Raw genomic sequence first — 23,404 nt, 5'->3', positions numbered from 1 at the left:
GTCATACTTTGAATTCTGTTACTAGACTTTTCATGTACCCACTGAGTTCTTCCAGAGGGAGTTCAGGGTGATCTTTAGCTGCATTAATAAAGCAGTCTAAGCAGTGAGCAGAGCTACTATTTAAGCCTTCAGTGCTAGCAGGAACAGCTCTTCTGTTTTTCTACCGTCCTTTTTGCATCCTCCACTATCTCACAGCCAGGGCTCTGTAGTTGAGGGGATTTTGGCAGTTCTCATAGAATTGCAGGATCAGAAGGGATCCAGAGGGTCATCTAGTCCAACCCCCTACAATGCAGGAATATCATTGCCCTATTTTGTGTGGTTTGTTTTTTTTTAACCAAGATCAAAGAGTGTTTGGGGCTCTGTTTGGACACCACTTTGAAACAACACAGCAGCTTGAACCGGCTGAAGCCACCACCTCCCCAAACTGACTTCTGCAAGTGAGGTGCATGTGGCTCAGGCCACTGTTTCCCATAATGCAGCAGCTGTGATGTGGGAGGTGATGGCAGGGCCTAACCACCACTGAGCTCTGGTGTATTGGGGGACTATTGTATTTAATACAGTGGCACCTCGGGTTAAGAACTTAATTCGTTCTGGAGGTCTGTTCTTAACCTGAAGCACCACTTTAGCTAATGGGGCCTCCCGCTGCACAATTTCTGTTCTCATCCTGAAGCAAAGTTCTTATCCCAAAGCACTATTTCTGAGTTAGCGGAGTCTGTAACCTGAAGCGTCTGTAACCCGAGGTACCACTGTATTTTGTTGGAAGCCAACCAGAGTGGCTGGGAAACCCATTTATTATTATTATAGCACAGGAGAGGTGAGCACAAGTAGCCCTGGCACAGCATGACCCTTCCTGCAATGTGGCTGGATGTATGTGCAGGGGGAGAGGCGGTCGTCGTCCCGACACACACACACACACACACATACATTTTAATATTTTTGCCAAGTGTATAAATCTGAATGCTCACAAGTTCGATGTGCGTAAGTTGTGGGCTTACTGTAAAAAGAACAGTGGTGATTTTTCCTTCCCAAACTTCCGAGTTTTCAAGTGCACAATGCTAAGGAGCTCAGCCCACCATTTCAAGGGTGCTTGTTAAATGAAGTAACTCGGGCAGAGACCATACGCCCCTTTGGAGGGCAAGTGATGGAGCAGTGGGTCACATGAGGACACAGCAGTGACTGCTGCAGCTTGAGAAACTGCTCCTCTGGTTTATATTTTCATATGTGGCATCTAACAAAATGGTACCCGGGGGGGGGGGGATTGGTTTTGAGTTCAAATCTCGATCTATTCAGTATATTTTGAAGCCGATTTAAAACAGGTGGAGGATGACAAAAGCTCTGCTACTGCACAGGACGCAAGAATGACGAGATACAAAGTTTATTACAAGAAATTTGAGACAGTCTCCAGTATAGCAGAATAATCAGCGTAAAGAGAATGAACAGAAGCCTGTCTTGGTTTTGGTGTTGTTGTTTTTACAGAAATGAAACCGGGCACTTCTGGTATTAAAGATAGGATATATACACACACACACACAGTGGCAGAATAATGAAATGTTATGGCTTTTCCCTGTGTTTCTTCTTCTTCCTCCCATTTGGTTACACACTCCTGACTGGGGAAATAGATTGACAAGTGCAGTTAGAGCACCAAACGTACAGGTTAAGAAGCCCAATAAGTTGAGCTTAAGCCAAAGCAGCAACCAACCCAGGCTTCCTCACAAGGCCTTGCCTGGTAGCTGCTAGGCCAGCCACAAGTCTAAAACACACAATCCCATGTGTCATTAACGGCGCTGCACGCGGACAACGCCTCAAGGCTGAGCATTTTAAGCAGAACTTCTACGATACTCTCAGCTCAGTTTTGACTATAGGACACATTTGAATCTGATCCCTCCCCCCCTACAGACACACACCCTGGCCCTTACCTCAGAGCACAAGGACACTGCACATTTTTAAAAAGCAGCCCTAAATCAGGAGAGAAGGGTTCCTGCCACCACTTCTCTGGCCTGCAGCTGTGGTTATGATCACCCACCTCCCTATCCCTCTCCCCACCCCCCGCTGCTAAATCAGTGTCACACTGAAACCAGCCCTACTGCAGCCAGACATTATGAGGGAACAGAAGCAAAGGCAAACCCACTTGCCCTGGGAAGGCCCTTTCCCTATTGCTCTTTGTCCGGGTAGTCCGATTCAGCTTGCCACGGTTTCACCTGCAAAAGAGAATGGCAGGAATTGAAGGAGAAGGAGACAGAGCAATCTGCCATCAACTAGAATTTTTCTCCCCATTCAGAAGTTCTGTAGCATTGTTTTGTCAGAACTACAGCTCAAACTTCAAAGCATATGCACAGCCATGTCCTGGTTCTATGGGAGTCCAGAAAAATCATACAGAAAGTAAGGTACGATGGCACAGATCACAACTTGCGTTTTAAAAATGAGCAAGCTATTGACCCTCATAGTTGCAAAGGTATGATTGAGAGCATAGGTCCAAGTGTTGGAAAGACCACAGAAGCCAGATGATTGAAAGACAAGATAGCTTCAGTGCCCCCTTCAAGACTTCGAGAGGCCGAATATGTGGCCGCAGACTTTGACAGAAAAAGCTTTAACACACTAAAAGGGCGCTTTCATTCCTTTTTGCTTAAGAGAGGCACTCTTCCCATTCACACAGCAAGGAATGCCTCTAAAATGGCACACAGCATTCAAAAATATAACATCTGAAACAAAGTATGCTTTTTCTTGTCCTACTTGTACAGTGGTACCTCGGGTTAAGTACTTAATTCGTTCCGGAGGTCCGTTCTTAACCTGAAACTGTTCTTAACCTGAAGCACCACTTTAGCTAATGGGGCCTCCTGCTGCTGCTGCGCTGCCGGAGCACGATTTCTGTTCTCATCCTGAAGCAAAGTTCTTAACCTGAGGTACTATTTCTGGGTTAGCGGAGTCTGTAACCTGAAGCGTATGTAACCCGAGGTACCACTGTATGTGCATTTATGTAGAAACAAGCAATTGGTTTTAACTAATTTGATCAACTAGGACTGCAATGATGTTGAATCTCTCCTCTCAGTCCCTGTTGTTGTTGTTTAGTTGTGTCCAACTCTTCGTGACCCCATGGACCAGAGCACGCCAGGCACTCCTGTCTTCCACTGCCTCCCGCAGTTTGGTCAGTCCCTGCAGAAACCCCTAACTCTTTCAACTGGTCTCAGAACTGATGCAGACAGGACCAAGGAGAAGGACAACTAGGAAAGAGCTTGGATCCAAAGCTAACTCAATAGTCCAACACACTCCCAACCCTGGCAGAGATTTAGAGCAGCTCAGGAGGTGGCCTCCATCTCTCCCTCTGATTTCCCTCCCATAATTATCAATGGGAGGGAAATGGCAACAACGTTCTGCCCTGTTGATGAGAGGCCAACAGGGGCCTTTGGGATGAGGCAGTTGAAGTACCTCTGGTTTTTGCTTCCACCTTAGGAATGCAACCTATGATTTATTTGGGGTTGGGGTGACAGCCCTAAAAATGAATGTGCGTCAGCGCAGGAGTTTTGAGATTATTTGAACTCGCAGAGAACCATGAGCCTGAAGAGAACTGGAGCCTGCCACAGTTCTTACCTTGGTGTTGTTGTAATGGGAAGGGCTAGCAGGACTCCTGACACCTTCTCTTCTCAAGCTGTGGGAGCAAGGGGGGAGAGAGAAAGACGTAAGGCAACATTTGCCATTGGAATCTAAAACTTCCTTCACTTCAACATTATTAAGCAACTTTCTTAAAAGGTTTCTAACATGACTTTCAGGACTCAACCCTCCCAGGGTAGTTCAAGATTTGTTTTAGGGTTTTGTAACAAAACAAAACTACCAATCTACCAAACAGTCCTTGAATTAATGGTCAAGAGCAGCACATCAATGAAGTGCAGACTGTAACAAGAAAGTCTTTATTAAAAACCAGCATCCTCTTCAAGAGATCACAGAGGAGCTGCTACTGCCTCCAGTCAAAAACCACCTGAGCAAAAGCCCCCACAAAGTATTTTCAGAGGAAGCCCAGGATGCTGCACAGAAGTTAGAGCACAGCTCCCCTCAAGACCAGTTAGTGGGGAACAGGCAGGACTCAGACACCACTACTTCCACATAGTCCTGCCAATGGGAGATTCACACCAGGAAGTTCTGTACTACAGAGAATTTGGTTCTGCCATTAACATACAGGCAAGAAACAGATTTGTAGCTTGATAACAAGATAAACAGCCCCTTCCTCAAGCAACCAGCATCTACCTGGGCCGAGCTGGAACTGTGACAGGGAAGCTGGGCACATAGCCACTAGGAGAGACAGTGAAGGGACAGCGCCTGGTGGGGAGGGCGGCAGCTGCATGGTCACTCAGCACTCTTCCACGACCACCACCAATACCCAGCTCCTTGGGTTTGCCTCGTTCTGAAGGCCCAAGATTGTCGTCTCTTGTGTTGTTGGGAGGGGCCTGCTGAATGTGTCTGGCAGCCACCAGGTTGTTGCGGGAGGGATTCCCTCTGATGCGGTGGAGAGGCTTCTGCTGCCTGAACTCCTCAAGGTACTGAGGTGAGATTTCCCCTGAAGCAGGAAAAAAGAAAGTGAGGAACTGCGCTGGAGAGAAATGGCCACAGATATGAAGCAGGCTGGATCTGGCCCCAAGAGATGACTGGAACTAGCTGCACAGGCTGGTTGATGTTAAAACTGCCCCAGGCACTACGGCCAACAAACAGTTCACCTTCAAAGAGGATGAACAGCAACACTGTCCAGCCACTGAGAATTTTATTTAGAAGGAATTATAAAGCACTTAATTGAAGAGTCATCTAGGTGGTGCATAATTAAAAACAAAAATAAACTGTAGATAAAAACAGAGCTAAAATCCACAAAGCTTTTGAAAAACTTACACAAGACAATAAATTAAAACAGATTTTTTAAAAAATCAGTAAAACTTTTAAAACAAATCTACATAACAAAATCATATGTTTGGGTAGACTTCCTGAAATAAATGCTTTTAGCAGGCATCCAAAACAATATGGTGAGGGCACCTGCCTAATATCAATTAGGCAGGATGTTCCAAAGCGCAGGTGCTGCCACGCTATACAAGATCAACTCCTTGAAAATTTAATCCTCTGGGCTTTAATCCAAAGGGTTGCATGTCCATTGGCTGTAAGTATAGAGATACACCAAGCACCACAATAAGCAGGAATGGAAACAATCCTGCATATTACTCTACCGCAGTGCAATGAAACGGCAAGTCTCTGCAAATGAAGTGCACAGATGCCCTTTGGCAAACATGAGTCAGATTATCTCCCATTTCCAGAACTGCTGTGGGCAGCAAAGCAGGCTCTCCTCCTCTGCTCTCCTGAGCTCTTAACCTGAGAACCTGCTTGGCTTGCCCATGACAATACCTTGATGCCGGATGCGTCTTCTAGGCAGATCTGGCGAGCTTGTTCTCTCCAAGTTATCCACAGCCGGAGTCCCTTGCTGTGATGGGGCTCTTCCTATTGAGGGGGCAGTGGCTGGGCGCAGGTCACACTGGTCCTGGATCAATAAACAAAGCCGGTTATTTGGGGGCCCTTCCCAAAGGAGGAGTGAGTTGGCTTGCCTGCAGCGCACACGCCACAAGGGACAAACTCAAGGCAAGCTCTCTGTACCTGGTGATGGAAGAGGATCTCTTCTTCCAGCTGGACGCCACAGAATTCACAAGGGAGCATGAGGCTGCTGGAGGAGTCATGCTGCAGAGGAACGGTTTCCCTGCTGCCAGCAGACTGACTGCTCTGCAGCTGTTCCCAGAGATCCTGAAGACGGTCAGCCTGAGGGACAAAAGAGCTTCTCTTGCTGAAGGATGCCAAAGCGCTGACAGGACTGCAGCCAGTCTGTTATATAGAAAATGGAAAAGGGGGGGGGGGGACTTACATTACTTTCCTTCTTCTAGAGCAGTGTTTCCCAACCGGTGTTCCGCGGCACACAAGTGTGCCGTGAGACGTTGGCTGGTGTGCCGTGGGAGGGAGGCGGGCGAGTCGGGCGGTGAGAGGCGGCGGCGGCGAGGATCCGCGTCGAGCCGGGGGCGGCTCCGCGGTGGTGGTGCCGAGGTTTCTCTCTCCATTCTCCCCTCACACACACACAGGATCAGCTGACAGGACCCAGCCAATGGGGCGGCGGCGGGGCAGCGCGTGCAAAAGGGAGGAGCGCGAGACAGCGGACGAGGAGGAGGCCGGCATGTCCGGGCAGCAGCAGCAACAACAGCAGCAGCAACTCCCGGCGACGGCTCCTCAAGCCCCGGGCAACCCTACTCCCTCACCGGCCTCGGCCGCCCTCCTGCTCCACCCGCCGCCGCCTCCCCCGCCGCCGCCGGCCACCTCGGCCCCGCCGCCGCCCCCTCCTCCGCCCGCTATCGCCGCCACCACCACAACAGCCGCCGCCGCCTCAGCTGCCGCCGTCCCTCAGTCCCTCGCTTTGCTGCCTCCTCCCCCCCCCCCGCAAAGCTTGGAGGTTCCCCGGCAAGGGGGAGGGAAAAAAATTGAAAACTTTCACTTTCGTGCGTCCCTCCCGGCGTGACGCTGCGCGCTGACGTCACGGGGCTGTAATGGTGGTGTGCCGCGAGATTTTTTTCATCAAACAAGTGTGCCTTTGCCCAAAAAAGATTGGGAAACACTGTTCTAGAGATCCCCACAACACAAGGCAAGCAAGCATATCGGACACAGCCAGCAAAGCTATAAGAGGACAGGTGGCTCCCAGGAACAGACACTGCTTTTCAGTTACTATCAGAAATACCTGCTTTCAAAGATGAGATTATACACACCCCTTTTGCTTCCAACCATAACAAGAGTTTGCTGTTTCAATTTTGTATCATCATCTACTAATCTAGATAATTTGGGAAGAAAGCCTCACAGAATGCTTTTTTGAAAGTCTCAGATCTGTTTCATGACAGTGTCTCTGAAGGTGATAATTCAGACACTTCAGTTGACAACTAAAAACACAGTCATTATAATACAATAATTTATCTTTTGAAAAGAGGTTTGTCTGACTGTTCTCTATGTGTTAGGACGCCTCTTGCGATATTGTCACCTACATTTTCAACCCTATATGGTTGAGAGGAGGAAGGAGAGACTGAATCTCTTCCCCAAAGCACACTGTAGGAGGGTTTAATCCTGCTGGGTGCTACTTCGCCAGTATGTTCCCTGCAGCCAGAAAACTGTACCCTTGGTGGCCAACTGTTGGTATCCAAACATAGACCAAAATCTGGTCCTCAAGCTCAGGAACCATCATGCCAAAATGTGCAACAGTATTTTCAGAGTTGTCCAAATCTGGGCAGCTTGGAATGGTTCAGTCCACCAACTGGATTTAAAATGGTGTCCAACAGTATCCAAACACAAGACGAAAACTGGCTCCTCCATCTCGTGAACCATTACACCAAAGCTATCACAAGAGGCATCTGAACGCAAGGGGAACAGATAAGACAAACCTCTTTCCAAACCAGATACAGTGGTACCTCAGGTTAAATACTTAATTCGTTCCGGAGGTCCGTACTTAACCTGAAACTGTTCTTAATCTGAAGCACCACTTTAGCTAATGGGGCCTGATTTCTGTTCTCATCCTGAAGCAAAGTTCTTAACCTGAAGCACTATTTCTGGGTTAGCGGAGTCTGTAATCTGAAGCGTATGTAACCTGAGGTACCACTGTAGTAGATGACAGCTATAGCTTTGGCCCAGTTGTCATGAACTACCCAACTTTGCCTTCAGTGCCCTGGGGAAGCCATAAGAAAGAACCACCTGCCCCATCTGCCAATTTCGCCCTTCTAACAGCATGAGGGAAAAAAAGTGAAATATACAAAACCTGATGAAGGATTAGATCTTCCTCAGGGAACAGCTTCTCACAAAACTCACAAGGCAGCAGTGTTTCAGCTGCAAAGCAAGGAAGGACAAGGTTACATTACTTATTTAGCTGCCTCATCTTTTGAATTTCTATCAGTCACACTCATGTGCAAGGCACTGTACAAACACAACCCTCTGTAAAAACAACAGAGGCGGCAGGTGACTGTTCCTCCCATTTTATAAAGCCCACTGGCTGATAATGAGTTACCTTGAGTCAGCCAGCAAATCTGTAGCCAAGAATAGACCTCAGCCCAGCTCTACAGAGCTAAAGTCCAAACATTTAGCCACATTAGTAAATTAACTCTCTGATGCAAAAAGTTTACTTCAGGGCACTTCAGTAAAAAAAGAAGGAAGGATGGATCAGAATACTCAGAGCATTCTTCAGGTTGGGGGATTTCACAAGAGCCTTCGACAAACTCAAGCTCCCTCTGTTCGAGGTCAAGAAGTTCCATCTCATTCCAGAAAAAAAGTGATTCTCAGTACTTCTCCACTCATTCCATTCCATTCCCCACCCCCATCACTTAAGGCCCTATTTTCATTATCTGTGCAGAAATCAAGAGATTTCTCACACAGCAATTTCCACAATGCTTAAGATTGGGCAAGTTGTTAAAAAAAATCTCAACTTGAAGTCCTACCAGCACCTCTACAAAACCAATTTTTTAATAAATAAATATGCATGCTGTTTTTCAAGGCAAGTCTGAGAGCAGTTTACAACCACATCAGCACACAACAAGTACTTTGGGGGGGGGGATGTTATATAAAAATATATATTACAAGCAGCACTAAAAGACAAAATGACGTCAACAAAACACAGGCAATCTCGCCTCTCCCTTCTGGAACAGAGATCTCCTGTGCCCTCGGGTCCCCTTCCAACCCTGGCAGCACTTTTGCACCCCTCACAGAAGCCAAAGCCTTTACAACATTCTCCTAATGGTTTCGGTCTGCAACCATTTCATGACATCACAGCACCTCAACAAATGACTCTGAGCAACAGCAAATGTTTACTTACCTTTGGGCCTGTTTAAAGCATTATTAGCAGGTGCCAGCAAACCCTGAGAGAAGATATCGGGGTCATCTGCATCAACAAAGTCCTCGGCTGCTTTAGCTCTGGCGGGGCAGATATTTTTCCAGAGATCCCTCCGGATCTGTGTGCCACTGTGCTCATGAGAGCTGTTTTCCTGCTGCAAGCTAAGAGCCAGCAGGTAATCCAGGTTGCAATCTGGCTCTCCACCGAAAGGCAAGGGGGCTGTCATCTTTTCCAGGTGGACTTCTTGGGACAAAATATAACCAAATGTTAGAAACAAAGGCAGACCATCATCATGATCGTTGTCTGACCTTCCATTTGTAAAAAGAAGATCAGCACAACATACCCAAAGATGGGCTTACATTTTGCAGGACATGCAAAAAGGTTGCTGGAAACTGTATTTCAAGAAAGCAAGGCAGAGAAGGAGAGCCAATACCCCCTGAAGACAGGTGATTTAAGCATCTGCAATACACCAATTGTGCTGCCAGCGGGGGGGGGGGGACCTTAGGCCTGGGGGACATATGCAGCCCTCCAAGCCTCCCTAGCTCATCCTCTGGATTCTCTCTGCATACCACATCCCCTCTGCACTCTCCTGGAGTCGTCCCTGGCTGGAATGTGTACTTGAACTATGATGAAGCTACACAACAGAGTCTCTGCTCCAGAGGGCTGAAGTCATTACACCTCAGAACTGCCAGCATGGCCAACATTTCTCCCTCCTAGCTGCCAGGAAACAGCAGCAGGATATTCCAGCAGTAATAAAATGACTGCTGGTTGAATTTAAACAGTCCCAAGTTCCATCCACCAACTGCCCATGTAAACATACCCAGAAAGGATAAAATTTAGGACACAGCATGAAAGCAGGAAAATTTGGGAAGGGTTTTTGCCACTGGGAAGAGGGGCACAAAAAGGTTAGATTCAATTAACCGAGAATACACTCATGAACACTAACGTTGGGGGGGGGCACATTGTAAAATGCCAAGTATTCTTTTTAAAACTGATCATTTGCTGCCATTACCTTGATTCTGATCCGGCTGTGACAGAGCAACGTTCCTTCTGTTGCGCTCACTTGGCAGCTGGTCACCTGAGAGACAGTTATAAAGCCTACTTTCAGGAAACCGGCTCAACCTTGGCAGGGATCGTGCAGAGTTGTCTTGATGGAGGACATTCCTGACTGACTGAACGCTATGCAAAACTGGTTCGGAGTTCAAGCAGGGCCGGGCTTGGCTGACTCTTGCTTCCTCAGCCTCCCTCTTGCAGTCCTCAGGGTGCTCCTTCAGATCTCGGAGCAGAATGTTGCGGCTGCACCTGGTGCATCGCTCAGTTCGAGCGCCACAGTAGTCCTCATGGTCCTGGAGTTTGTTGAATGCAAGCTCAATATCACAGTGCTGGCAGGCCATGGGGCGCAAGGGACACTCTGCAGCCTATGGTAAGACAGCAAGGAAATTGTGCATAAGGTCATTGTCTGAGCAACGTCTTTGCATTTGTCTGGCCATCAGCCTCAGCCAGCACAGGCCGAAGGAATGAACACAGAGTTTTAACATCCTGAAGCCAGCTCGCCTGCACAATTAGGATGGTGTAAAGGAGCTGCATTTGCTGTTGTGAATCTGATCAGCAGATAAGCCGCTAAAAGCCTCTAATAGCGCTAATAGCGCTAATCCGCTAACAGGGTTGCTTCGCAAGACGGAAAAAAACGCTAGACGAAGAGAATCACAGAACGGATTCTTTTCGTCTTGCGAGGCACCACTGTATTTATTTTTCCCAATTGGAGCTATAAAATTGTGATTTTCTTGAGTCAAAATGAGAGTACCCCTAAACATTTCTTTTTAGAAAAAAAGCACTAGGTGGGGCCATCGTGCAGGTTGGTAAAAATGCCAACCCAGAGAAGCAGCCCTTAATAGGCACATAAGAAGCTCCCTTACACCAGCAGCTAGCCCTGAAGCCCATCTATGGGCCCCTCTCCTCTGTAGGGAAGAGCCTGGATCCTGCACTATGCCACCAACTCTCTTCCTGTTTACAAAAAGCTCCCCTGCTTGTGATTGTTGCTCTCCACAAAGAACCATGTGCAAGTGCCCTTAAAAAAATCTTAATAGCCTGAAGGCTCACATGCATAATCCACTCCTTGTAGTTTTTGTTAGTCCCACCCTGCATCATCAGGTAAAGATGAGTCAATGATATGCTTACTGACCACATGCTCCTGCAAAAGACCACTGTCCATCTTCATGCTGCACTTACAGACAACCTGAGATTGAAAAACAAACCAGCGTGTGATTAAACCTGCCTACCAGGGAGAAGTTGTTTATAAAGAGGGAAAGGGGCTGCTTGTCACCTGCGTGTGCTCCAGCTCCTGGTGGCTCCTCATTTCTGATTTTGGGAAAGACTCCTTGCAGATATGACATACCCCTATGTTTCGACTGCAATGGATCTCATGGATGGTGAAGTTTGCCGCAGGAATGTCTTTTTTGCTAGAAACAAAACGGACAAGGTGCAAAAGATAACAGGAACTTGCGGTTTAGAACATTGATTTGGAGTAGAGCTGCTGGGTGAGGAAGGCGCAAAGGAAATGATTTTTTAAAAGAAAGCTAACCCAAGCAAACCCTGCAAGGTCAACCAGTATTACTTCATATTGCTATCTGCGTGGCACTGAAGCTGCAGCCACAGTCCACAGAGAGAGCATATGGCAGTAAGGGATTTTGCAGTCCTCAGCTCAGTCTGTTGGGCACTATTCAATTCATTCCCCCTTCCATGGACCAGCAGGGATGTTCTCTCAGGAGACAAAGCTCACATCTCCAGAGAGTGAAGGAGAGAAAAGCCACAATTACACACCAGCTCCTGAGTCAGCTGCACTAATCCCATCCTCCACCATAACCAGTCTCTCCGCCGCCCCCGCCCCCATCCGCACTCACACAACCATAAGCCAGGATTTCTGGCTTCTTGTGGTTTACCATGAAGGAGCAGCATGTGTATGCATACTGTACAATCACTCCAGTTAGTGCAAGTATGAAAATAAGAAAGCCATGATTTGTTGTTATTTCCAAACCAGGGATCAGTTTGTTTCTCCCTAGCCAGCTACAATCCATAAACCAATATGAACATTTGCTTAAGATGGGCTAGCAATTGTGCCTTGTTGAGAAGAAACAAACAACAACCCCAGATTGGGACACAATAATTCTTAAATTATTTTTCCTGCTGAAAATTTTCCATTTCACATGTTCATTAGCAGCACTGAATGGATGCCAATTGCAAATAAATATTAAGCAAGGATGACAACTTCCAAGTTCTTAGCTTTGTTTACTAAAACAAGTAAAGTAAACATGATAAATTAGAGCAATGGTTCTGAAACAGAGCTAATCAGCCAACCCAATTGCATACACACAGAGTTGGCAGTTACTGAAACAAACAAGTTTCCTTTCTTACCAATTGTTGCAGAGTTGGGTTTCACTTTCCTGTTCCACCAAGGCAGCCATCGCCCTGCTGTTCAAGGAACTAAGGAGGGAAGAAAAAAGGGCACGATCTTTTGGTTTCCCAGGCATGCTTACTCATTCCCTTCCTACTCAGAATCGCTTTCACAGAGGGCTCCCCTAGTGCTTATCAGCAGGATCCCCTCTTGTCCCTAGAGTTTAAGCAGCAGTCAAACAGCCCTTTTGACAGCATAATTGCCCTGAAACCAATTTCATCTCATTGAAGCCCACAGGCTTAAAGGAAACACACACAAGCTGTGAGTCTCATCACTGCTTGCCAATTTATGCTTTCACACAGACTTGGAAGGAAAGCGGCAACATTTCTTTTTTTAGAAATAGCACAAACATTGACAAAGCCATCGTTCTTTTCCATAGACTCAACATAGTCCTGCATGGACCATTGCCACTGAACCTTCTAGAACTCTATGAGGTGCATGAGGAATTCTCTCACTCTCCCCTCAGCTAGATCTCCTCCTCCATGCCTAGCCTTGTGTTTATGCTGAAGGATGCGGAGACTGTGTCATATGGCACTCTGTCCTCTTTTGTGAAATGTGAAGCACAAGATACTTCCAAAAGTACCATGCATTTTAAAACACACCAATTTGAAAGGAAACCCTCAGGCAGCTTACCTGAGATGAGCTGACTAAAAAGAGCAGTACAGAACTCGAGTGAAGGCAACTGATCAGATCCTCAGTGACTAAAAGAAAAAGGTAGGGGAAAGTAAAATGTACTTTTGTGACACTTTCCTGTACATTTTAAAATAAATTCTTGGGAATGCAAATATTTAAAGTTAGAAGACTACAACAGACCCACCCTCAACCAGGAACCATAATCCCCATACCTACTTTCAGAGATGGGTATCTCAAACCATTGTGAAAAGAGAGGGGATGTGTGCTCAAGGGCTAAATATGCTCAGGATCTTTGGTAGGTGTGCAATATGTACGGGTGGAATCATTATTCACCCCATGCAGCTCTTCTGCCACAGAGGATGACCAAATGTGAACCTCTCTCACAGACCCAACTTCCTCCCCAAATACATCATCGCCTGTTTGGCCACTAGCTGTCACAGGGCAGAAATCTGGCACCATCACCACCCTGTACTTACAAGAGTTGGAGGTGAGAAACCTGGACATCATGTTTGTTTCTTTGGTGGCAAGTAGTAGTAGTAGTAGTAGTAGTAGTAGTAATAGTAATAATAATAATAATAATAATAATAATAATAATAGCCTACTGCCTTGTTGTACAATACACTGAGTGCTATATAAAGGCTTGATATTTTTCATTACAGCAACACTTTACAGCAGTTAAGTGCTTTGCACATACTATATAGCTACAGGAGAAAGAATCTTTTCTTATCTTTTAACAACATATGGGATGCTGCCTTCCACAGTTTAATGTCGCAATCCTACACATGCTTACTAGAGAGCAACTCCCTCTGAATACAATGGGACTTCCTTCTTAGTAAACATGCTTAGGATTGTTCAGTGACAGGTCCCTAACAGAAAAAAAACTTTAAAATAAAATTAACAAAGAATACACACCCAATTTGTGTGTGGTGAGGCGAGAAATATGAGAAACAGAAAACAATTTTTAGAAAAATCACACACAGAGTGTAGTTATCAAAACTCCCCTGCCTTAGAAAAGGGCTTCTCCCCATCACCCCTTCTAGATTAGTCTGGGGCTGGGGGAGGCAACCTTAAACTCACCCAAGTTGAAAGCAGGGCGGGTGGACATCCCCACTCCCAACATGTGCATCCCAACTCTTTTCTTCCTCCGTAAAGGAGTCCCCATACACAATCCCAGCCTCAGCCAAGAAGAGCCTTATATCAGTCACTTCCTCTCAACCTAGCCTACCCTACGGGGTTGTTCCGAGCATAAAGAGAACGTAACCATATCTGCCTCTGAGCGGAATATAACTGAGACAAACTTACAACAGCAACACTGCATGGGTGTCAAACCAAGGAGAGGGCGAGCCGGGGCAGATCGCTACCTAGGGACAAGCAGCGCACTCAGCAGCCTCTGGCGGGTCAGCAACCCCATAAGCCTAGCGTTCCCTCCTCATCCAGAGGTCGTATTTTTAATTTTATTATGTTGTAGTAATGGGTCGAAAACACTCTCCCCGGTTATTAGGGGCAAAAAGACTCCACCCGCTTTTATTTTTATTTTTAATTTTATTGTGTTGTAGTAATGGGTCGAAAACACTCTCCCCGGTTATTAGGGGCAAAAAGACTCCACCCGCTTTTATTTTTATTTTTAATTTTATTGTGTTGTAGTAATGGGTCGAAAACACTCTCCCCGGTTATTAGGGGCAAAAAGACTCCACCCGCTTTTATTTTTATTTTTACTTTTATTGTGTTGTAGTAATGGGTTGAAAACACTCTCCCCGGTTATTAGGGGCTGGAGCAAAGACTCCACCCGCTTTTTAGCTGGAGCTTGCAGCTTTCCTATGCGCAGTTGCTTTGCCAACCAGTTCTCCAATAAACAGCCTCTTGTTCTGGGCCTTCAAGGGAGAGAGAGAGGCTGTCGTGCACTAAGCAGGAAAAGAAGAGAGACCTTGCGAGGGTCAAAGGGGGCGACCCTAAGCCCCGTCTAAAGAAGGGATGAGGGTGATTACAGATACCTATTGTATTCATAACCCGCCTTTTTCTCCAAGGAAATTAAAAGTGGTGTTGGGGTTTTTTTTGGGGGGGGAGGGGAGGCAGAGGGATGTCCTCAAATAATGAAGGGCGGTATATTAATTTATATTAATATCTATGAAGGACGGTATATTAATGTAATAAATGAACAGAATGAAATCATCATAGAACAATGCAGAATATTTTAATTACTGCATAAAGTTTATACACCGCCTGGTGGAAAGCGCTTTGCGGAAAGAACAAAATAATGGGGTTGCAGTAAAAAAAAAACACCCCACAATTAAAACATGTTATTAAAATGATATGAATATGTATAATAGCAATAGCATGGCCCGCCCTTCGTCCTCAAGATGAAAACAGGTGAAAACATTAGAGAACAAAACTGAAAGGGAGTTTGAAGCGACTCCCAACCGGAGCATTAAGAGGGTCCTAAAACCGCACAAACACCGGCGCCCCTCCCCACATTTCCTCGCAGAGGGGCCCCGTTTCCAGCCCCGGAGGGACGCAGATACCCACCAATGCTTCCCTCACGGGCTTCGTCCGCTCCTTCCACTTCTTCTCCGCCTCAACCCGTTTCCCTCACAAACCGCAGGCAGGATCCCGAAGCCGCCTCAGCGCTTCCTAACCCGCCCTCCGGATCGCGATTGGACGGCGGCGCCTCGCCGGTTGGCCTGCTCCGAGCTCTTATTGGCCGGAGGACCTGCCAAACGGGCCCGCTTCATCCTACCGCTCTTCCGATTGGCTCCTAAAGATGCTCGTTTAATCGCGTGGAGCGGGGAAGCGGGTGTCCCGCCTCCCAGCTCTTCTTCTCTTTGCTCCTCCCCCTCCCCACCCCTCAGCCGCCGCTCTCGGCTTCGGCCGGGTGACGTCACAAGCGCGCGCCGTGCCCCTTTCCTCTCGCCCTGACTCCTGATTGGCCGGCGGCAGGGAGAGTCGCGGGAGGGGAACCCGGAGGGGAATCCCGAGGAGCCGGAGCGCAGCTACCGCCTCTCTCAGCGGAGCGGCGCCCTTTCGCAGGCGGGCTTGGAAATCGCACTTCGAGCAGGGCAGAATGCGGAGCAGCCGTGTGTTGGGAAGATGGTTTGCGCCTCCTCCCCTTGATTTCCTACCTGGGGAAGTGAAAGCATCTGCTCCTGTTCCTGGTTCCAGCTGCCTCTGGAATCGGGATATTCTTCTCGTTCCCACTCCCGTTCTGCTCCCGGCAGGCGCTTGATTGGCCGCTGCAAAAACAGGACGCTGGACTGGACGCTGCTCAGACCAAACAAGGCTCTTGCGGGCTTTTCGTTTGGGCTGACTAAAGTGTGTTTTTTTTAGAAGACACAGCCTGTCTTCGCATGCAGGGAAAATCCCTAATTGACTCACTGAGGGTTTGTGAAACATCAGCTGCGTCACTTGGCTTAGTAGGCAAGTTGAAGCCGTTTCCGGGGGTGTGGATGCTGTCATAGAGTCAGAATTAGAGAGCTGGCCTGGAAGGGACCCAAGGGTCATCTAGTCCAACCCCCGCGCCCTGCAGGAATCTCAAAAGGCTGTTTCCCCTCCAATTGGAAAACATACTGGACTCTGCTTAGCTTTGCAAATGTGCTAGCAGATTTATTGCTGCATCACTAGCATGCTGACAGCTTCTACTGTTGAGAGCTGAGTTCAGAATGGACAAACTACCCCAAAAGGAGCAAGATGTGTACCCCACCAGAGGCAATACCCCTCTCTTAATACAATGCATAATGTTCTTCTTCTTCTGGTTGTTGTTTAGTCATTTAGTCGTGTCTGACTGTTCATGACCCCATGGACCAGAGCACACCAGGCACTCCTGTCTTCCACTGCCTCCCACAGTTTGGTCAAACTCATGTTGCTCAACATGAGAACACTGTCCAACCACCTCATCCCCTTCTCCTTGTGCCCTCCATCTTTCCCAGCATGAGGGTCTTTTCCAGGGAGGCTTCTCTTATCATGAGGTGGCCAAGGTATTGGAGCCTTCGCTTCAGGATCTGTCCTTCCAGTGAGCACTCAGGCCTGATTTCCTTCAGAATGGATAGGTTTGATCATCTTGCAGTCCATGGGACTCTCAAAAGTCTCCTCCAGCACCATAATTCAAAAGCATCAATTCTTCTGCAATCAGCCTTTTTTATGGTCCAGCTCTCACTTCCATACATCACTACTGGGAAAACCATAGCTTTAACTATACGGACCTTTGTCAGCAAGGTGATATCTCTGCTTTTTAAGATGCTGCCTAGGTTTGTCATTGCTTTTCTTCCAAGAAGCAGGCGTCTTTTAATTTCGTGACTGATGTCACCATCTGCAGTGATCATGGAACCCAAGAAAGTAAAATCTCTCACTGCCTCCATTTCTTCCCCTTCTATTTGCCAGGAGGTGATTCATAGTGGCCATGATCTTAGTTTTTTTGATGTTGAGCTTCAGACCATATTTTGCGCTCTCCTCTTCCACCCTCATTAAAAGGTTCTTTAATTCCTCCTCACTTTCTGCCATCAAGGTTGTGTCATCTGCATATCTGAGGTTGTTGATATTTCTTCCGGCAATCTTAATTCCGGTTTGGGATTCATCCAGCCCATCCTTTCGCATGATGAATTCTGCATATAAGTTAAATAAGCAGGGAAACAATATATAGTCTTGTCGTACTTCTTTCCCAATTTTGAACCAATCAGTTGTTCCATATCCAGTTCTAACTGTAGCTTCTTGTCCCACATAGAGATTTCTCAGGAGACAGATAAGGTGATCAGGCACTCCAGTTTCTTTAAGAACTTGCCATAGTTTGCTGTGATTGACACAGTCAAAGGCTTTTGCATAGTCAATGAAGCAGTAGATGTTTTTCTGGAACTTTCTAGCTTTCTCCATAATCCAGCACATGGTCTCTGGTTCCTCTGCCACTTTGAAATCCAGCTTGCACTTCTGGGAGTTCTCGATCCACATACTGCTTAAGCCTGCCTTGTAGAATTTTAAGCATAACCTTGATAGCATGTGAAATGAGTGCAATTGTGCGGTAGTTGGAGCATTCTTTGGCACTGCCCTTCTTTGGGATTGGGATGTAGACTGATCTTCTCCAATCCTCTGGCCACTGCTGAGTTTTCCAAACTTGCTGGCATATTGAGTGTAGCACCTTAACAGCATTATCTTTTTAAAAAATTTAATAGTTCAGCTAGAATGTCATCACTTCCACTGGCCTTGTTATTAGCAGTGCTTTCTAAGGCCTGTTTGACTTCACTCTCCAGGATGTCTGGCTCAAGGTGAGCAACCAACCTTCCTGGGGTGTACGATACATCCATCTCTTACTCCTTTGTGTATTCTTGTCACCTCTTCTTGATGTCTTATGCTTCTGTTCGGTCCTTACCACTTTTGTCCTTTGGTAATCTTTGTATGAAATGTTCCTTTCATATCTCCAATTTTCTTGAAAGGATGTCTGGTTTTTCCCATTCTATTGTTTTCCTCTATTTCAAAGCAATACCCTCCCACAGTTTAAAAGGCCATAGATTGTTTAATTAGCCCAAGGCCTGGGGCAAAAGGAATGTTTTTTGCCTGGCACCCAAAGATATGTAACAAAGGCATCAGGTGAACATCCCTTCTACAAATTGTAATGGACTGTGCTAGGTACTGTATACATTTTAATAGCATTTTTATTGCTGATATTGTACTTTATTATTTTACAACTTGAATTCCATAGAAAGCAAAGCTTCAAGAATGAGATAGAAAGCTAAAACAAGAACTATACCAGTTCTAGTAACTGTACCAGAAATGGAAACTATGAAGCTAACAGTAACAAGTACAATTATTTTCAGAGTCCAGGGGAAAGCGCGATTGAGTTTCCCACATTTGGGGAAATCGCAGGGGTCAGCACACCCGAAGTGCAATGGATGAGCCTCACCCTGGGAAAACCACCTTTGTGATCATGGTATCTCCCCTGCCAGGTAAGTATGAATTGAAATGGCAAGCGCGCTTCCTGGCCCTCATTCTCTCTGCTGTTAAGGACACAGCGACCTCCATTCTGCAGTCCCAGTAAGCTCAATCCTGTAAAGCAGCTGTGCTAGCAGGGCCCCATTGGACAGTCTAGTGTTTTGGGGTGCCCAGTAACCCCCAGTCTGCACCCTGGCTGTTTCTCCCACAATGCTGTAGGGCATGCATATTTGCATACGTGATTGCGTCTCCACAGGCCGTTCCTGCCGCTGAGTGTCCATGAGGTGGAGCTAAGGCATCTCTTTCTGCTCACATCCTAGAGAAAGCGCTCTGTCCCTATATCCACCCACGTTGCTATCACTGTGAAACAGGATTGGCTTTGCTTTCTACAGTGTGAGTGAGGAACCTGTGTCTATTCTGATGCTGCTGGGCTTATGTTTCCATCATCCCTGGTGGCTGGGGCTGATGGTAGTTGAAGTTCAACAGCGCTGGAAGGGACGCGGGTTGCTCATCCCTAGGATACAATCATTTGGTGCATGCAATTTTTGGGACATTGCTGGATTTGTTGCACCTTAGGGCTTTATGATGGGGAGGGGACGTCTGACTTTAATTTCCCTTCTGACAGCTCAATTTCCGACTTTAACTTTTTTAAAAAAAAAAATATTTTATTGCTTTTTTCCAGATACAAATATATATGACAAAATTAGAAAAGAAGAAAGAAGAAAAGAAGAATAAAAGAAATCCAACTTTCCAATACATTTTTTCATAACCGACTGGACTTCCCCACGTCTCCCTCATCCTGCTTTCTCCACAATAAAAATGTCAGCAAATTAATACCTTGTTTCATGTGTTATTAGTGCTTTCAGATAAATTTCTTTTGGGTTCAAAATACTTATTATCCGTTTACTTTTACCCTGAAATAAATTCAATGTTATTTTAAACTTTAATCCTTTCATAATCATATCTTAGTTTCCAATATACCAAATCTTATTGCTAGAGCTATATTTTCTAAAATCATGCAGTTTCTTAACATTCATATAACTTATAATGTTTTTGTAGATAGTCCTTAAATTTTTTCCAGTGCTCCACCATCGTCTCTTCTCCCAAATCTCGGATTCTGCCAGTCATTTCAGCCAGTTCCATATAGTCCATCAGTTGCATATGCCATTCTTCCAGTGTGGGCAATTCTTGCGTCTTCCAGTGCCTTGCGATAAGTATTCTTGCTGCTGTCGTTGCATACATAAAAAATGTTCTGTCCTTCTTTAACACCTTCTGGCCGACAATGCCCAGAAGGAAGGCCTCTGGTTTCTTGGGAAAGGTATACTTAAATACCTTTTTTAATTCATTATAAATCATTTCCCAGAAGGCCTTCACTTTTGGACAGGTCCACCAGAGGTGAAAGAATGTCCCTTCAGCCTCCTTACATTTCCAACATTTATTATCAGACAAATGGTATATTTTAGCAAGCTTGACTGGGGTCATGTACCACCTGTATATCATTTTCATAATATTTTCTTTCAAGGCACTACATGCCGTGAATTTCATACCAGTGGTCCATAACCTTTCCCAGTCTTCAAACATAATGTTATACCCAATGTCTTGAGCCCATTTTATCATGGCTGATTTGACCGTCTCATCCTGAGTGTTCCATTTAAGCAGCAAGTTATACATTCTCGAAAGAACCTTAGTTTTGGGTTCTAACAGTTCTGTCTCTAGTTTCGATTTTTCCACCTGGAAACCTGTTTTTTTATCCAACTTATAAACCTCTTGAATTTGAGCATAATGAAACCAATCTTGCACCTTATGCTTTAACTTTTCATAGCTCTGTAACCTCCAATTGTCACCAACTTTTTCTATTATTTCCCCATATTTCAGCCAACCGGCCTCCATATTGGGTTTTTTTCGAGCCTTGGCCTCCACTGGTGATAACCACCTCGGGGTCTTAGTTTCTAGTAAGTCTTTGTACTTTGTCCAGACCATAAATATTGCTTTTCTGACAATATGGGTTTTGAACATTTTATGAGTCTTTACCTTGTCGTACCACAAATATGCATGCCATCCTAAAGAGTTATTAAACCCTTCCAGATCCAGGACATCAGTGTTCTCTAAAAGTAACCAATCTTTCATCCAGCAGAAGGCTGCCGCTTCATAATATAACCTTAAGTCTGGCAGGGCAAACCCCCCTCTTTCTTTTGCATCAGTTAGTATTTTGAATTTTATTCGGGGCTTTTTGCCCTGCCAAACAAACTTAGAAATATCCTTCTGCCATTTGCCAAAACATTCCACTCTGTCCACAATCTGTAGGGTTTGAAACAAAAACAACATCTTTGGTAATACATTCATTTTTACCGCTGCAATTCTACCCAACAAGGAAAGCTTCAGTCTTGACCAAGTTTCTAGATCCTTTTTAACTTCTAACCAACATTTTTCATAGTTGTCCTTAAATAAATTCAAATTTTTGGAGGACAAATTGACCCCCAAGTATTTCACTTTTTTAACCACAGTTAATTCTGTTTCCCTCTGAAACTCCTCTGTTTCTATAGATGTCAGGTTTTTACCCAGAACCTTGGTTTTTTGCTTATTCAACTTGAATCCCGCCACCCGACCAAACTCATGAATCAGTTCTAAAAATCTTTTTGTACTAGATTCTGGCTCCTGTAGTGTTAAAACCAAATCATCTGAGAAGGCTTTCAATTTGTATTGTTTCGCTCCGACCTGTATTCCTTGTACCAGCCGGTCCTCCCTAATCATACTCAAAAGCACCTCCAGGACTGAGATGAATAGAAGAGGGGATAAAGGACACCCCTGTCGTGTTCCTTTTTCGATTTTAAACTCTTCTGTCACCACATTGTTCACTATCAATTTAGCTTTTTGTTCCGAATACTGTAGATTGCTTCTATACCATTTTCGAACCCCCGTCCCACTCCCATCCCTTCCAAATTTTTCTTCATAAACTTCCAAGAAATGTTGTCAAAGGCCTTCTCCACCTCAATAAAAATTAACACTGCTTTCGTATTAATGTTAGTTTGCAAAAGCTCCAAAATGTCAATAATGTTTCTAGTGTTATCAAACAAATGTCTGCCTGGGAGAAAGCCTGCCTGGTCCTTGTGAATTACTTCATTTAACACTCTTTTAAGCCTGCTTGCCAAAATGTCTGCAAATATTTTGTAATCCACATTTAGTTCTTTAGTTGAGTCTTTTCAGTTTCCAGTTTGGGAATCAATGTGATGAAAGCTTCTTTCCACGTTTCCGGTGCCTTCCTCCCTTCCATGATCTGGTTACAAACCTCCATTAATGGTTGTATCAAATAGTCTTTTAAAGTCTTATAGTACTTGGAGGTGAGTCCGTCTGGGCCTGGAGATTTGCCGAGTTCCATATTCTGAATGGCACTCTCGATTTCCTGCTGTGTTATTCTGTAATTCAAGATTGTTTTCTTTTCTTGAGATAATTTTGGTAACCCATTGACTTTTAAGAATTGGTCTATCTCCGTCACTTCCTGGGGCCCTTGCGTGTAAAGTTTTTTGAAATATTTCTGGAAACACTTTCTTATTTCATCCGGTTTCTGTATATTTCTCCCTTCAACCTCCAGATTGGTAACAAAGTTCAATTTTTGCCTCCTTTTCGACTGCCATGCTAGCAGTTTTCCACATTTATTCGCCGATTCAAAAGATCTTTGTTTCATTTGTTTAATTTTCCATTCCACTTCTTGATTTATTAATTTCGCATACTGTGCTTGATAAAACTTAATTTCTCTCAGAATCTCCTTGGATTTTGGTTTTAGTCTCAATTTATTCTCTCCATCTCTTATCTTCTCTAGTATCTTATCCTTTTTTCCATTCCAGAGTTTTTTCTTGATCGTATTCTGTTGTATCAGAAACCCCCTCATTACTGCTTTACTTGCGTCCCAGATTATTCTCTTTTCCACCGAAGTTTATTTCAAAATAGTCTTTTAAGGTTTTTTGGGCCTTTTTCACAATCTCTTGATCTCTTAACAGAGTGTCATTCATTCTCCATCTAAAAGAGCCGGCTGGAGTAAGTCTCAATTCCACTTTCAAAGCGTTATGGTCGGAGCAGGTTTTTGGGCAGATTTCCACTTTTATAGTCTTAGGTGCCAGTCCTCTAGATGTCCAAATTTGGTCGATTCTTGTCCATGACAAGTGAGCCTCAGAAAAGAATGTTCCTTCTTTACCTAAGGGGTTCTTTGTTCTCCAAATGTCAATCAAATCCATACTGTCAGTCAGTTCAAAAAAGGTTTTAGGTAGTCTGCCGTCTTTGGTTAAATTTTGGTTTTGTGACTTATCCATGTAGGTAGAGACCACCCCATTCATATCTCCCATCAATATAATGTTAGAATAGTCCAGATAGTCCAGCAATATCTCATGCAGCTTCTTGTAAAATTCCGACTTCCCTTCATTTGGTGCATAGATTCCTACTATCAAAAACTTTTCTCCTTGTGTTTGTATCTCAATTGCCAAAATTCTTCCTTGCTCATCTTTAAACAAAAATTTCGGTGACAGGTTCTCCTTTGCATAGATCACTACGCC

General features: G+C 45.2%; 1 protein-coding gene across 2 annotated transcripts; it reads right to left on the bottom strand.

Moving 5' to 3' along the window:
- Positions 1-1,359: 1,359 nt before the first annotated feature.
- TRAFD1 (TRAF-type zinc finger domain containing 1) lies at positions 1,360-16,214 on the bottom strand. 2 transcript variants are annotated; one of them, XM_081203082.1, is made up of 13 exons: positions 16,067-16,214; positions 12,951-13,018; positions 12,278-12,346; positions 11,190-11,325; positions 11,049-11,102; positions 9,879-10,284; positions 8,849-9,106; positions 7,802-7,869; positions 5,620-5,841; positions 5,374-5,506; positions 4,237-4,546; positions 3,586-3,643; positions 1,360-2,198 (listed from the first exon to the last, which is right to left on the bottom strand). In XM_081203082.1, the coding sequence occupies exons 3-13, from the start codon at positions 12,325-12,327 to the stop codon at positions 2,151-2,153; spliced, it is 1,743 nt and encodes a 580-aa protein (XP_081059208.1). In that variant the 5' UTR covers positions 12,328-12,346; positions 12,951-13,018; positions 16,067-16,214; the 3' UTR covers positions 1,360-2,150. The 2 variants fall into 2 exon arrangements, with proteins under 2 accessions (XP_081059208.1, XP_081059207.1); XM_081203081.1 differs by lacking the exon at positions 16,067-16,214 and adding an exon at positions 15,474-15,610.
- Positions 16,215-23,404: the final 7,190 nt, after the last annotated feature.

This window comes from Podarcis bocagei (genome assembly GCF_964188305.1).
Source record: "Podarcis bocagei genome assembly, chromosome: 7".
Lineage (NCBI taxonomy): Eukaryota > Metazoa > Chordata > Lepidosauria > Squamata > Lacertidae > Podarcis > Podarcis bocagei.
This window is presented reverse-complemented; position numbering and strand designations above follow the sequence as displayed.

Coding starts and splice junctions, on each gene's coding strand:
- TRAFD1 (XM_081203082.1), bottom strand. CDS start 12,327: ATGGCTGCCTTGGTGGAACAGGAAAGTGAAACCCAACTCTGCAACAAT. Junction 4,547..5,373: donor AAGACGCATCCGGCATCAAG/GTATTGTCATGG, acceptor TTCCTGCTTCAG/GGGAAATCTCACCTCAGTAC. Junction 3,644..4,236: donor ACAGTTCCAGCTCGGCCCAG/GTAGATGCTGGT, acceptor TTGCTCCCACAG/CTTGAGAAGAGAAGGTGTCA.